Source organism: Euwallacea similis, chromosome 28 (genome assembly GCF_039881205.1).
Source record: "Euwallacea similis isolate ESF13 chromosome 28, ESF131.1, whole genome shotgun sequence".
In the NCBI taxonomy this organism is placed as follows: Eukaryota; Metazoa; Arthropoda; class Insecta; order Coleoptera; family Curculionidae; genus Euwallacea; species Euwallacea similis.
In genome coordinates this window covers 1,893,790-1,910,392 of record NC_089636.1, presented here as the reverse complement: position 1 = coordinate 1,910,392, position 16,603 = coordinate 1,893,790, and the positions used below count along the sequence as shown (strand labels likewise).

Genomic DNA, 16,603 nt, shown 5'->3' with positions numbered 1-16,603 from the left:
TTTTGATATGTTGTTTTCTTTTTTCTTCTTTCAATTTTTTTCTTACTGTATAAAAAATGTTAACTTTCCAATACTAAATTTGATTAAACTTTCAACTAATACTCTGTAGTCAACCCTGTAAATATTTTTTTAATGCTTGTTTCCTGAAAAAATATAAGTGCTCGGTTAATGTTGCACCCCAGTATATTATCATATCGTCGGATGACAAATGCATGAGGCGGAATCTAATATTTCTTTCTACTGGAAAAACTATGACGAAAATAATGTATATCAATAAATAGGACTAAGTGTGCCAATACACTCGTATTATATTATGATAACCTCTATTGTGACTTGAGGTGAATGCCTCTTAAAGTGATTTATATTTGATTACTAGCAAAGACCTCTATGGCAATTCTTACTTGTTGCCTGCTCAGCCGTATTAGAGATTGAACTATCTTTTTCGATGATCCCGTGAGGATCCATATGGAGTGCGTCATATTCGGCAGGTCGCAGTGTTCAAATTTCGCTACCAAGTCACATTTTTTTAAATGCTTGCCTGGATTGCCATGGTTTTTATTCTCAAATTGGAAGGTAAATTAAATTTCCAACTGAACCATGCACCATTCGAATAAATATTCCGACGTTTCGAGTCGAAAATCAATCTTCATTAATTTTTTTAAACTTGATATTACAATATGTACTTAGTTAAGATTTCTCGCATGTAAACTTTTCAACATTCATTATAAAATTAATAATTAATGGAGGTATATAATCTGCGATTAAGCATTAATGATAGTGGATGTCAACTAGATGGATCTTTAATTCGCTTAATCTGTATATTGGTTTTGTTAAATAAAAACTCATTTGATACTGTTGCTCAGCTCATTGTCATGTTTATTACAAAAACTTTATCATATTTAAAGATGTTTAAACTTAATTGTAATCAATAAATACTTAAGCACAAACAAAACGGTTTAAATTGCATTATAAAAATAAAACTAATATAACCTTCTTCTTCAGGGTAGTAAAGCATTGCCATGTATCCAGGGACTCCTATAGCACCATAATATATCGCCTTCAACGAGAAGTCCCCAATCCAACAATAGATAACTTTAAGCCGTAGAAATAAAACAATTTTCACTGCAGCAATGGATATCGCTCGAATTCAATAAATATCGGCATCTAGCTTAGGCATGGAATTGGAATGTGTTGTCTGGGATTAGGTCAAGCAAGCGTTTCAAAGGCTAATAAAATAACAAAGAAATACTTTGACAAGTGCGTGACAAAAGAAATTTAACAAAAAATTTGTGAAAGTTTTAATCGCATTCATACCCCAAATTTGGCCACTGCAATTTTTATTACAAATACTTCCAGCAGTATTTTTTCCTAACTTGAAACGTAGTATTATAAATACCTGCATATTTCATTTATTTTAAACGTTTTTTAGGTATTTTAGTTCTTAAGGCTTAAAGTCACTATTGATTTACTTCAGATAATTTAGGCGTAATCAGAAAATTATGGTCATGAATTCTGCGATGCCAAAAATTCAGCAAACTTCTTCTCCTGGGCTTGGTACAGTTTTTGCAATTTCTTGATTTGCCCTTTACTGATCTCCTTTCCATCCACATCATGCGTGGGGAATCCCTGTTTTAATCAAAGAATGAAAATAATGAAACATGCAAAGAGGAGGAGGTTTTTACTCTTTCATCGAACTTGGAATACTTGGTGGTTTCAATTCTAAATATTTCGCTGGGAGGGATTTTCATTTGGGCTTCTTTAGCCGCTTGGGCTGCAGCTTGCTCAGCCTTTTTCTTCTCTTTTTCCAGTGATTTCTCTAGTTCCGCCTGTTTCTTTGCTTCTTTCTCTTTCAGTAACTGATTTTTGCATACCAGTTTTACAGCACTGCTTCCATCTAGAAGGAAAATGGTTTGTATTAATCTTCTAGTATTGACTCCTTTTTCAAACATTTACCATCTTTGTCTTCTAATCGCACTCCTAAGTTTGGTAATGTTTCGTCTCTGATATAATCGCACTCTTTTAAAATCTCAGTGGCATTTATATTTCTGGCTTGAGATCGAACTTTATCCCTAAATTCTGCTAAAATACTTATGTAAGGCAATATTGTCTCCTCGGTCGATTCACAAGCTTCTGAAGAGCTGTTAAAACCTGTTGATATAATAAATTAAAAATAGAAGACAACAAGGATATAAAGGGAAAATCCTACCAATCTTATGCATACCAGGAGTTGTACCGAAAACATTTAACATTTTGGTAACATAAGCGGCTAAATCGTACAACAACACTTGATTAGGAGGTTTCCGTTCCCTAAGATAAATATTGGCGGTGCTAACGAGGTCCCGCAGAACGTCTAAGGTTGACCTCGTATCAATATTATCGCACAACGCTAAGTGTACCTTCTCTTTGGTTTCTAAAAGTTTTTTATTCAAAGCCAACTCCTGATCCGACCATTTGGTAAAAGTTTCAAATGTCGTACGCTTTTGTCCCAAAGTGCGAGTAGCATCTTTCACGTTCAGGAAAAATTCCTAAAATTATATAATAAATAAAAAAAGGTTGATCAAAAAATCGTTATACATGGTGTTTGTGAAAATAGTGCCATAAATGTCTTTAGCCTCAAAATAGAATGAAAGCTCCATATAAACAAAAACTTTTAGGTACTAACCTTTTATACCCTGTACATTGAAAACGAAGTGTTTTTCGATATATGTTTATATGGCGTTTTTGTTTTATTTTGGTGCGTAGAATACATAATTAACTTAAGGCGAATTTAAGCTTACATTAAATAATTTCTCATATTGCAAAGCACATTCCATGGTATTTTGACTGTAGTCGAGAGTATCTCTCCAAGAGTGTAAGAGGAAAGCAAATCTCAGTTGTCGTGCACTGTATTTTGCTAAGGCATCCTGTATACTAACGAAATTTTTCAAAGATTTCGACATTTTGCATCCGGCTATCGTTAAATGGCCCGAGTGCAAGAAGTATTTGACCCATTCAGGATTGCCAAAGTGTGCCTAAAATAAGACGACATAAAATTTTACCAATTACCATCGATTTCAATAATAATTGAAGGTATAGAAAGTGGGAAAATATACAAAAGTTCATTTTTTTGAAGAATACAAAGTTAATTTTTTTTTAACAATACTCGTATTTTACTTATGTTTAACTCACCTCACTCTGAGCAATTTCATTATCATGATGCGGGAACTTAAGATCCACTCCCCCTGTATGAATATCCAAATAAGGACCGCAAATTGCAGATGCCATAGCCGAGCATTCAATGTGCCAACCAGGCCTGCCTAAACTCCAAGGAGACTGCCAAGTGGGTTCTCCAGGTTTGCTCTTTTTCCACAGAGCAAAGTCATTGGGAGAGCGTTTCTCACTCCGCATATCCGCAGTCATAAGATCACCTTAAAAAAAAGTATAATATAGAGAAAACGTTGAGAGGAAATTACAAGTGGCCCATGCTAAAAAGGACAAGCTACTTTTTATCAATTTTATGTGATATAAACTTGGAGATAAATATAATTAGTAGCCACGTTCATCAAGGCGAAACATTTATAAGCACTAAAGGAATATAATTAAACTTTTGGCCATGACCAATGATGAGACAGTTTAAAACAGAAATCAATGAAATATTAGTAATATTGTTTACATTATTTATATAATTCGAGACCACGTTGGAGATCCACATAGTAAATAGTTGATGTAAACATAAAAATCAGCTTAGATTAACAGTAAAAAATTGGTTATTCAGAATCAAAACATTTTAATTAAGTACGACGCCAGTTCCGAATAGTTTGGGTTTTAAATGTGTTCAACAAGGGCGTATTTCTATAATTTATAAATTTAAAATAATTAAAGTTGTGGATGCACTTTATTAAATATTATCATTGCAAGGTGCACCTGATAATAAATAAGAAGATTAGGATTACCACAATAATAACAAGCCGCGTCATCGAAATTCCTACTGATGAAATAAAGGTGAATAATGACACAGCAAGTTTGCTGTGTCATCAGAAATATTAGCAGTAAGCCAGGATAGATGGTTGGATTTTTCTCTTTTAACCTGCTCTTGTTTAAGATGGAAATGCATACCTGTCCACTTATCACTTAACCTCTCCACCTACTACTTATCAAGTGACCTACCAATTATAAGCGTTTAATAAACATTTTGGAGATATTTAGGATGGGACGTGATTGATTTAATCAGGTCATAAAATGATAATTTCGAGATCTCCTAATCCCATTGACATCTATTTCAAGAGGAATCATGTCGTCTATTTTTTTCATGTGCCTGGCGCCAACAATCAAACAATGAACAATCTATAAAATTTTAATAGGCAAAAGAAATTGATTGAATAGCTCATTCTGAAGATATATGAAAGTTGAATTTATGTGAAATCAATTTTATTTGATCACAGCAAGAAATTACTGTGTCTTACTGAGAAAAACAATTTCAATGATGGGTAGGCAACAGTTGAAAAAATTCAACAGGTGAGATATTCCTTTCAAAATAACAAAGTTGACCTTTACTTCACTAACTAATTAATTAAAATTGTTTATATTATAAAGAGTAAATTTGAGAACTTAAGATAAGTTATAGAATTAGTAACTTATCCCTGATTAGGCCACTTTATTATACAGTATATTTCATGACACTAGGTCATAAAAGTTTCACCGCACATTTGTAAGTGTTTCTGGACTAATAGTTTGTATGCAATTTCAAATTTTCATAACTTATTTAAATTATTAGCCCTATCATCCCCAAATCTGTAAATTGCAGATTTAACATAACCCCATAAGAAAAAATCTGCGAAACTTAAATTAGGGAATCTTGCTGGCCACAAAATGTTGCCCCATTCACTTATCACTTTGTTTCGAAAATCATCAAGACATACTCTTTAGAGCGCCATTGTGAACGGGACAACCATCTTGCTGAAACCATACATTCCTTAGTTTAACTCCTAATTGTTAGATTGCCGGAATAATTGGTGTCTAGAATAGGTCAAGGTATCTCAATCCGTTCAAAGTATGTTTAAAGAGAAATGAACCAATTATATGGTCACCTAAAATACTTGCCCAGACATTAAGTTTTTGAAGATAGTGGGTTCGTGCATTGTACATTTTGTGCAAATTTTCTCTTTACAAGTAACGAGTAACAGCTGGATTAGCGTGACCCAATAATGAAAATGTTGATTTATCCATAAAAAAGATGTTTTTGATGGAATTTTCATCATTATTCGCCCTTTCCATTATTGTTTTACAAAAAAACCAGCCATCTCTCTAGGTCTTCAGGAAAAATTTCATTCATTTTTTGCACTTTGTATGAATTACTCCCATTTTTCTTCTAAACTCTCTAGGCGATTGCATGTGATACATCTATTTAGTCCACTATTTTCTTAAGAAACTGATCAGGACTTTCCTCAACACTGGCACAAATCAATTTTCTGCTCTGCCCTTTTATTGTTATCTTGTGGGGGAAGTTTATGATGCAGGAGCGAAACACGTCCAATAGTCTCGAAATTTTGAATAACGCACTGTGTCAACACTAGGAACGGGCTGATTCTCAAAATTTCCTAAAAAATAAGTGACAACCTTCTAAGGATTGTCTTGAATAAAATTGTTTGATTATGAAGACTTTTTCTTCAATAGTAAAAATTTCCATTTTATTATATTTTTATTTGCTATTCTAACAATATGTGGGAGATAAAATTAGCCCAAAGTTTCGATAGCAAGTGAAGAAAATATAATTCTATAAACTAAAAGAAATTGCAAATACAATGTCGACAATGATATGTATTACATTCTTTTTAATAAAGCAAGCTGGCAACATTGCAGAGCTCATATAGTACGACAACCGATCTCTAATACGTTTGCTTCTTTTTTTGTTTACTATAAATGCAGATACGTGGAAACATACACGCCTTTATATCGCTAGTGTCATGAAATATACTGTATACCAAAATCCCTTAATCCCACATGAAACCATCCATCAAAATAACAAAGATGAATTTGCTCACCTTCCCCTTCTTGCAAACTATTGAAGTCCCCATATGCTTCAGGAACCAGCTTGGCATAATGATACTTGTCTTTCTTAGCAAAAGCTGCAACATCGAAATATATAGAACCATTTGCTTCATATCCAAACCCGTTCTTCATAATCCCCTCAATAAAAGTGATAATCTCAGGAATGTGTTCACTTACTCTAGTAAGCACATTTGGTCTCAAAACCTAAAGCAAACATCACAGGTTATAAAAAATTTCTCATACACTTAATTGCAAAACAGCTAAAAAATATCTTACTGTCATATGAATCTTACATTCAATGAATCCATATCCTTATGAAATTCTTCCTCCCAATGCCTGGGTAAGGCAGAAAATATGGCATTGTCTGTGACAGTAGCCCCAAACTTGCAATCCAGCCAATCTGATAAAGGATCTTTGCTTTCAGAAATAAATCTTCTCTGGGCCTCTTCTAGAGCAGTTTTGCAATCAGTTTTGACAGCATTTTCCAAGTTTTCAATAGACTCATTTAATCTATAGTATACTCATACAGTTTTTAAAATTTTTAACTAGTAGGTAACATACCTGGTAAGAATTTTCTCATACATGGGCATTTTGTCAGGATCAGTGTTTTCCTTAGCCTTCCTTGTTATATTGTTAAGTACATTAGTCGCATCATTAATAATGGTTTGCAAATCTTTCTTTTCAGAAGCATACTTTTCAAAAAGGTGGTTCTGCCTAGCTCTTTTAATTATTTTATCATCAATATCAGTAATGTTCATCACATACAGAACATCATAATTAAAATAATCAGTAAGGACTCTCCTCAAAATATCGAATGTAATGTATGATCTGAAATATAGATAAGTCAATGCTGACACTTCTTTTTATTGCTTTGCTTGTACTGCACTGGTAGTATTCTCAGACTTACACTGCATAAGTCCCAAAAAATTACACATTCTTAAAATAAACCAATCAAAGTAAATAAAAGAACTGTTGCTAACTAGCTAAACGGAAGCCAACCACTTGAACTCCAAGTACTTATTTTAGTAAACAATAATATAAAGTACAGAAAAAAATGATTAACCTTCCTTGACAGCCAGTTTTATGCCTATATGGACTCAAAATGAAATAACATCTGTAGAACAATACCTGGCATGGCCCATATGGGAAGCATCATAGACCGTAGGTCCACAACTGTACCAGTAAACTTTCTTTCCAGATAAAGGCACAAACACTTCTTTATGTCGAGTTAGGCTGTTGTACAGCTTCAAAACAGGCTGTTTCTCCTGTGGAGGTGGCGACCAAGGGGGCTGCACTCTCTTCGACATGTTAGTTAAATTGCCACGAATTCCGATCTTCGCTTTTATAGGAAGTTTACTGTACAGAAATGTTACATCAGCAATATAGCAAACGCAGCTGACTACTTAAACGGTTTCTTAAAACATGCGATATGATTAAAAATTTGACTGATGAAAGTATTATATGATGTTCACATATCTAACCTTAAAATTTCAAAAGTATAAGGGAGTGACAGTGACGTTTTGGAATCAACCATGTAATTTAAAATACAGAGTGATCATTTAAATTTCATATCTAGTAAGTTGTGGAATTTTTTGAAGAAAAGAACGTACGTCGATTATCGTTTGTGTATATTTAATTACCTAAATAACCTCCATCATTTGTTAATTTTTCATGCCGAAACGCATCTTCCAGAGGCATTTAGTCAATCATGATTTATTATTTTGATTATTTACCATCCGGTCTTTGCATTTTTTCGTTTTCTTTTCTCTATTATTTTATTAATTTTATCCATTTTATGAAAAATTAGTCTTTTTTAAGACCACAGCATCATTTGGTTTCCTGTACTTGCCGCAAAGTGGTGTTCACAGACGAGCAGAAAACATTTATGATTGAAACTTATTTTCGTAATGAACATCAAATTAATGGAGAATGAGTTTATGAAGTTCATCCTGTTTTCGAGAATTTCATGAAAAATTTCCTGAAATTGTAACAGATGAACTAAACTTCGTAAATACACTGAAGTATGTTGTAAATTTATTTCATGAAACCGGCAACATTCAGAGAAAGTCAAACAGCAGAAGACCAAAAAAACGAACTCCAGACACTGTAGAAAATCTAAGACAGATAATGCAAGAAAACCTGAATACTTCCTTGAGGAAATTGTCACAGCAGATCAACTTATCTTATGATATCTGTCTCAGAATTCTCAAAAAGGATCTAAATTTGTTTTCTTACAAAATGTAATTGTTCCAAGAAATTTAGCCTTTAGATTATGAAACGAGGATAACTTATTGCACCTGGTTTAACAAGACTATGAACAACAATCTTTCGGATCATCTTTTTTAGTAATGAAGCCTGATTTCATTTGTTGGGATATGTGAACTCCCAAAATACGCAAATGAGGAAATAATTCTCACATATTTCAAGAATCTCCATTACGTCCCCAAAAAATTGAAATTTGGATTTCTGTTATTCCCAAAGACGTTTAATTGGACCAATTTTTTTCAACAAGAGTGTTACAGCAGAACGTTATCAAAACATGTTGGGCGAGTTCATTAATCAACTACACCCTGACGAATTACAACAGGGTGATTTCCAATATGATGGAGTAAGAGGTCATACAGCTTGTACAACCTTAGATTATCTAAGAGAATATTATCAATCATTTGATAAGTTTATATACGGAGCACATCTGCCCACCTCAGTCCCCAGACCTTACGCCTCTGAATTACTTCTTGTTCCCAATTTTAAAAAATGACATGTTTAGATAATTAGTACACACCATCGAAGACCTTAAAAAATTGATTAGAACAGGGTGTGCAATATCATCCCAGAAGTCCTCAACAATGTCTTCGAGAGTATGAAGCGTCGGATAAATTTGTGCATTGAAGCGAATGGACAACATTTTCAGCAATTGTGAATTTTTTAAACAATTAGACTTGTGTTGTTAAAAAATAGCCTTAATGTTTAATTTAAATCTTGGAAATTAAAAGTAAATAAAGTAACATAACCTCACTCGGCTCTTTTATGAAAAATTAATTTTAATGTTATTTTACGGCATATGATCAAGCTACGACCTACTTTTTATCTTCTATTTCTCTTATGTAAAATTCCACAGCTGGCTAGATATAAAATTTGAATGATCACTCAGTATAAAAGTTAAACCATGTATTGTTCAACTACTGATGAAAATAGCATTTTTGTCTCTGAGAGCACAGTTTACTAAACGAGATAAAACTGAGTTTGGCAATTCTAATATTTTAATTATCATTACTTTATTATTATTTATTTAATTTAACTTCATATCTGTCAATCCCTCCGAGACGTCATTCTACTCCATATATTCGACTTCACTTGTTTGGTTTCACTGGTTACCGTCACTGGTCATTGTCAGAGTGTTTGTTTTTGCAATTGTTGGACTCCATTTTTCTTAAAATTTTCAAATTTGTATTAAAAAGGTTAAATTTTAATAATAAGAGTGTCAAAAGTATGTAGTGGCCCTGTTAAACGTGAGCATGAGTTAAACTTCACAATTCACTTGCCACTAATTTAAGAAGGCACACTATTCTCAATTAACTGTGACTGGTGTGAGCTCAATAAATAAAAATTATAACTAATAATTTGAAAAAAAAGGAGAATGGCCCCGTTGCCATTGGAAGGACTCCAGACTCCAGTGGCCAACACTCTGGGTCAGGGAGCTTTGGGTGGGCCACAAGAGGGAAACCGAGGAGGAATGATGTCTCTAGCCATGCTGATCGATTTTATCATCCAAAGGACCTACCATGAATTGACTGTGTTGGCTGAATTGTAAGTACTCTTTCCAATATGAAAATAACTAGCTACCTTAATACCTAGGAATACTTAATTATTATTAATTTGAACTATTTAGTTTTTGTCAAACTCTTATATCCCTTGAAGTATAGGTACCTGAAACCCATCTGGGTGGGGTGAGGGTACCCTATTTAAAATTATTTCAGTAAATAATATGATTAACCCTTTCATTTTTGAAGACACACCAATGTACAATTTCTTGATTCTATAAATACACAGGAGACACATTTTAACAGAAAGGTTTTTAGAATAACAAAAAAATAACATATTCAGATGGTGTTTACTGAGATTGAGATTTACAAAATGGCCAATTAAATTAACCATGGAATTATGCTTAGACCATCTTGAGTTAGCAGTTTTAGAGACACTATTTCATACAAAAAAAAACGATATTGCTTATTTGCAACGAAATGGATAGATGAAAGGAATTACATGTACGGAGCTGCATAGATTTAGATTATCTTGGCACTAATGGAACAATATCTTGGTACTTGTTACCCTTCCCATTTTCTTTAAAGTATAATGAACTTAGAGCAATGAAGTACAGGGTGACTCAAGGTTAAATATATTGCCAGACTAACCTAAAATTATCTTTACCTATAGATTACCAAGAAAAACAGACATGGAGAGGAAGATTGAGATATATAATTTCTCAACAAGAACAAGGCAGTTGTTTGTTCGACTTCTTGCTTTAGTTAAATGGGCAAACAGTGCTTCAAAAGTGGAAAAATCAGCCGTAAGTATAAAATAATGGTTTGTATTGGGGTAGAATATAAGCTTAGCAAATGAATAAAAGTGCAATTCTTTGTACGAAAATATTATGTAAAATATCATTTTTTTAAGATAAAAAGAAAAGAACCTTTGTTTTACATTATTTACGTGTAATGTAACATTTCAGAGAATTATGGTATTCCTAGACAAGCAATCACTTTTATTTGTGGAGACAGCTGACATGTTGGCCAGAATGGCCAGGGAAACTCTGGTACAAGCCCGTCTTCCCAATTTCCACATTCCGGCGGCTGTCGAAGTGTTAACCACTGGAACCTATGGTAGATTGCCGGCATGTATTAAAGAAAAAATTGTCCCCCCTGACCCAATAACAACTCAGGAGAAAAAAAACACTCTTTTGAGATTGAATCAGATCATTCAGCACAGACTTGTAACTGGAAATCTGTTGCCGCAAATGAGAAATTTAAAAATCGAGAATGGCAGAGTGATTTTCACAGTTCATCACGAATTTGAAGTATCACTGACCGTTATGGGTGATGGACCAAATATTCCATGGAGGTTGCTGGAGATTAATATTCTTGTTGAAGATAAGGAAACTGGGGACGGAAAGGCATTAGTTCATTCTTTACAAATACAATACATTCACCAATTAATTCAGGCCAGACTTGTCGATAATCTCCAGCCTTTGGGTGAAGTTTACAATTGTCTGCATTTTTTCTGCCAGTCATTGCAGCTGGAAGTTCTATATTCTCAGACTCTTCGATTAATGCGTGATAGATTGGATGATCACATTCATGTGGATGAATATATTCCTGGAAGAACTTTAACAGTATCATATTGGAGGGAGTTAAGGTCTGAGTTGGGGTACAAATTGTCTATTCAAGTGGATCAACACAATCCTGCCAGACCTTTCATGGTTGTTCATGTTCCGTCTGTAGGAAATAAGGTAATGGAAATTTCTTTTGGTACATTTTCATTTTTGAAATAGTTAACTAATAATTTCATGTTTTAATAACTGGTCTATACTTTAAAAAGTGAACCAATGTCGGCATGTGTTGTTTTAGGAGTCGGAAATTGCCGATAGAGCTATCAGAAGCGAGGTTCTTTCAATGGAAAGACTATTAGTACATACAATTTATGTTAGAACTCGTAGCAGGTTGGACGATATTAAGTTAGAATTGCAGGGTTTACTTAAAGATGTTGAGTGTAAGATTAATTCTTCGTTTTACAGTAGCATATATTTTTTAATTGTATTATTTTTTTTGACATATGAAGGTACCTTGCAAGGTTCACCAGCCATACTTTCAGTAGCTATTCTGCAACCCTGTCTTAGAGCAGAGCAATTGTTGATTACAGTCGATACTCATACTGGAATGTTGCAAAGCCATGTGCCCCAATATGATCCACCATTAATACCGGAAATTAACAATATTTTAAATGGAAATCACGCAAAACTTCCGTCATACATTTCGGAGTTAAGGTAGGTTTTTGTCATAGTTTTAAAAATAAAGTAATAAATGTTTTATAAAGGTATTGGATTACACAAAGAAGATGTGAGAAAACTTTACAACATTTACCGGCATCGGCCCACGAAAGATTGCCTCTGTTGCATTCTCCTGACCATCCCATCAACAAAATTGGGAAACATCAGACATATATTCAGTTCCATAGACACAGTAATGTGGTTTTGGTAATGTCTCGTTAGGAAAATTTTCGTCTTTGGAATAATAATGTTTAATTTATAGATTGTTGAATTTAAAGAAAAAGAGGCAAATCCTTGTGAGATTGATTGTTCATTTTATATGTGCGTAGTAAAGCATTCGAGCATTGAGGACGATCCTAAAGATGAAACTATAGAGACGGAAATTCCGAAAGTCTTTTTAAAAGTTCAGACTCTTATAGAATTTGACTCCTTTGTGGCAACACATGGACCATTTACTTCAATAGATGGTAAGTTGTTACCCCTTTGTCAGTTTATTAGGTATTCTCTCATAATTTTTTAATTATTTATCAACAACTGTGTATTTTTCAGGTAGTTTTGATCCGGACCACACTGAAATCAATTCGCTGAAACGTAAAGGGGGCATCAAACCTGAATCGGCCACCCGAAGATCCAAACAGCCCGCTTATTTCATGGCAGAGTTGGCACACGTGGTGGCCATGTGTGACGAGCGATTACCATATGTCACTTTGGCTTTAGAGCTGACAAAAAAGGAAATCTTCCATCAAGGCCTACAAGTGGAAGCAAATGCCACTGGTTTAGTGTTAAAATTGATTCAATTACCTCCACCAACACGGGAAATTGGCCATTCTCCTGCATGGAAGGCGTTGCTGAAGCGACTTCTATCGGTTTCAATAAGAGTTGTAGGGAAGAATAATGCGAAGAGTTGGCTGGTAGAGTTCGTTTTCTACTCTTCTCCATTGAACAGTCTGCATGCCAAGGAACAAGGATCGCGAAGGCCAATTTACTTTCAGTACGAAATGTTGACTGCGGATCAGACCGCAAAAACCGTGGAAATGTTGCTAAACGACTGGTGGAAAATAGTGCATTTATACACTTTAGTGCACGACCTAAGCGAGTACTTGAAAATCGACAAATTCACCTTCTTCAGCAATTTATTTTCGGTGCGATCGTTTAATTACGGAAAATTGGTGCTCTGCTATGGCCCAGATAAAGGTGCAATAGCACAAGTAGTGTGGGACTGTAAACTAAACATGTTCAAGCTAACTTTCGGCGCAACACAGAGCTCTTTAAATGCCCACTCGATAATCCAAGAACAATTAGAATCTCACCTTAATGAGTTTAGAAATTTGGCCCAAATTGTGCAGTTGTTGAGTGAGACTTACGAGCCATTAGTGTCCTTAAGCAAGCTTCCTACATTGCCGCAATTAGGAGTACACAATGTTAGCCAGAAAGTACCGGTACAAACGTTCACTATTATGGCGCAGTCATGTATCCTGATTCGCATTACTTATCAAGGGTTGTATTGTCTGGAGTTGAAGATACGCGGTGGCGGTTTGGTATCCATTCGTGATGGAGCTTATAGTCGGTTCGATATGTGCAATGTTGTCAGCGTTTTCTTCCCCACACCCTTACTTAAGGCATTTTTGTCCAAATATATCGACGAAAATGCTGTATTTAGACGAAGAAGCCACAGCGAGGACGACAACCCGCCAAGTCCTATGGAAGTCGATGGTGGCGGGAATTTCCTAGGATCTCATCGAGCTCCACAGTCTCCAGCCAGTGGGTCTCGCGCAGAGCCGGGACTCAGATTTCACCCTCCATTAACGCCTCCCTCGGGATCTAATCCGCACACACCAGCATCGCCACATACTGCAAATATGACGCAAAATGCTCATAACGGGTTCGGTTCGAGTCCCGCCACTTCGTTTAATTTAGCCTCGCCCACTTCGATTTCGAATAATATTAATCCGAGTCCGATGCCGCATCCAAGTCCTTCGGGGTTAGTGCCCAATTCTCCTCTCAATCCGCAGTTGGCTAGTCCTGGAGGGTTACTGAACAACTCCAGCCCAGGACCTCAACAAGGCGCAAATATTCCCGGTAAGTCTGTATATTATAAAACTAACTTAAATTTTCTCGCTCCTCATCTTGAGTTCCTAGTTCCCAAATGCAATTTGCTTTTATGTTTTAGGTCATTCACCAGTTGGTAGCTACATTCCATCAGGTCACACCGACGGAAGTCCCTTCCCCGCATCTCACAGTCCCGCAGCCTCAAACTGGCCAGGTTCACCCGGTATGCCGCGACCATCGCCCGCAAGACCAGGCCAATCTCCTGGTGGTCCCATTTTGCATAGCCCCCAACAAGTAGACCTGAGGGCTGGCAATCACTTGTCTCGTGTGCTACCCCAGCGCTCCTGGGCAGGCGCCGTCCCCACTCTCCTCAGTCACGAAGCTTTGGAAACTTTATGCTGCCCTTCGCACCATCCTTTGGGTATCCCTGGTCCGGAAATGAGTCCACTTGAGCGATTTTTAGGATGTGTCTATATGAGAAAGCAACTGCAACGATACGTTCATAACGAACAATATTTGACGAACATTCCGACAAACGAACCCGGAATGAACCATTTTAAAGTTAACGACTTGCTGCTGTGCAGGGTGGGATTGAACAGTCAATACCTACAGAGCTTGCACATAAAGATTTCCCATGTAACGGAGCATAAAGAGATATATACTGCCGAGGAAATTCAAATCTTGGAGCGGTTCTTTGAGGTCAGGGTGGCGGCTCCGCCCTATAAGCCGACGAATACGTTCACATTTTGCAGTATGCTGAACAGTCCGCCCAATGTCCTAAAGGACTTTATACAGATTATGAGGTTGGATATTGCAGGGCCGCATTTAGCGCAGCAACAGGGAATGAAGTGGTCCGTTCAATGGTTGTTGAGGATTCCCCCGAATGCTTTACCCATTGTTCCAACAGGGACGCAAGGAGTTATGGGAATCAGGAATAAAATATTGTTCTTCGTAAGTAGTTTCAAAATGTTCTGGTTATTAAAGCAAGCGTCAAATATCCGATCCGTAATCTCATTCAAGTGCCATTTCTGAAAGTTCTTTGTCACTGTTTTCAGCTTCAAATAACCAGATTAGGGTATCCAGCGAGTGCGGATCCTCCCTCAATAGTATTGCCCCTAATCTACGACATTACGGGTAATATGACGCAATTAGCTGAAAAACGCGACATAGGATCTCCACCAGCAATGACTGCAGCCAGCCAAGTTTTGCGGCATTTCTGTCAAATGCAGGTACATACTTTTACGAACGAATTTGAATATGCATTGTATCGAAAAATTAAGGAGTTGTTTCTCACTTATGTGCAGCAAAGTGAACTATTTCGAATGCAATTAAAACAAATCATTCTGTAACTTTTAACTCATGGCTCGTTTTCACTGGGTGCACTGCATCTCAGACTTATTTAGTTAACACAGTTGACTACGAATCACCATATGTATACGCGTGCTAGATACGGCATAGACTTTTGGCTATAAAGGGTTCGTATGACCATAATATCTCAACGTATAGTATATGTATATATGGCCAAATTAATTGATTTGACAGTTCTTAGAACTGGGACACGAATCAGCGTCGTTAGCATCGGAGTTGAAAAAAAATAACTCTTTAGTTATACGCTAATCAAATTTTGTGCGCTCAATGCAAGCTCTAAATCTATAATGATGCATTGAATACAAGTCTATTCCAGGACTCGGATTCGCGTCTGTCGTGTCTGGACAAGTTGCAACCGAACGCAGATCCGTTTTACGCAGTCAACGTGTTAAGATTGAGTTTTACTATAAATTTATATCAATTTCCAGGCCGGTACAGTCGAATGCACCGTCTTTCCCGCGCTACGGGAAATCTTGATGAATCTGACTTTCCCATCTGATCCCCAACAACCGAATCCACAACAAGGTGTACAACAAATCCAATCTCCAGCCATGGCCATGTCGGGTCAAGGTGGCAACCCGGGATATCCGTCTCACATGCAGGTGGGAATGATGGGACCACAATAGTACTTACTTGACAGCGGTTGGTGGGGCCAATTAAAACGAACTTTTTCATAAATTTATTAGAAGATTTAGAAAGGAATCATTGATTTATTGAAATTCACCAAGTGCAGCTGTAGTGCTACTACTGCGAAGCATTTGAAACTCATTTAACAATACTTATATATTTTTTTCTAAAAAAGCCACCCCACGCCGTTATTTTACAACTGATTAATGTGGAGAGTTGTATTTATTAATTTGTAAATAACTGTTTTATAATGTACTTATGTGTTATCAAAATTAAATATAAGTAAAAGAGATATTAAGTGTGTTAATACAACGATGTTAAATCCCAGAACTATAGAAGCCACGCGACTGGATCTCTACCTTCCTAGACAATTGGCGTCAACCAACCTCTTAAATTTCTTTAAAAATCTGCCACTTTAAGGTTATCAGAATCTTTTCCCACATAATATTCGATCTCAGCGGATGTTATCTTTGTTTCTCTATCTATAAG

At 35.9% G+C, this 16,603-nt stretch overlaps 2 protein-coding genes across 3 annotated transcripts; one reads left to right on the top strand and one right to left on the bottom strand.

The window, feature by feature from the left end:
• Nucleotides 1–974: 974 nt before the first annotated feature.
• On the bottom strand, nucleotides 975–7,401 carry CysRS (cysteine--tRNA ligase, cytoplasmic). Its single transcript, XM_066403125.1, has 10 exons — nucleotides 7,156–7,401; nucleotides 6,589–6,855; nucleotides 6,321–6,537; nucleotides 6,021–6,231; nucleotides 3,169–3,407; nucleotides 2,778–3,011; nucleotides 2,207–2,525; nucleotides 1,954–2,148; nucleotides 1,683–1,894; nucleotides 975–1,626 (listed from the first exon to the last, which is right to left on the bottom strand). Exons 1-10 carry the CDS (start codon nucleotides 7,332–7,334, stop codon nucleotides 1,504–1,506), a joined length of 2,196 nt encoding a protein of 731 aa, XP_066259222.1. The 5' UTR covers nucleotides 7,335–7,401; the 3' UTR covers nucleotides 975–1,503.
• A 2,104-nt stretch (nucleotides 7,402–9,505) lies between these two features.
• Nucleotides 9,506–16,401, top strand: MED14 (mediator complex subunit 14). Of its 2 annotated transcripts, XM_066403115.1 has the most exons (11): nucleotides 9,506–9,834; nucleotides 10,462–10,594; nucleotides 10,757–11,533; nucleotides 11,652–11,793; nucleotides 11,863–12,067; nucleotides 12,118–12,277; nucleotides 12,333–12,537; nucleotides 12,620–14,149; nucleotides 14,241–15,070; nucleotides 15,175–15,348; nucleotides 15,916–16,401. In XM_066403115.1, the coding sequence occupies exons 1-11, from the start codon at nucleotides 9,665–9,667 to the stop codon at nucleotides 16,111–16,113; spliced, it is 4,524 nt and encodes a 1,507-aa protein (XP_066259212.1). In that variant the 5' UTR covers nucleotides 9,506–9,664; the 3' UTR covers nucleotides 16,114–16,401. The 2 variants fall into 2 exon arrangements, with proteins under 2 accessions (XP_066259212.1, XP_066259211.1); XM_066403114.1 differs by having other exon boundaries at nucleotides 11,652–12,067.
• The last annotated feature ends 202 nt before the right edge of the window (nucleotides 16,402–16,603 follow it).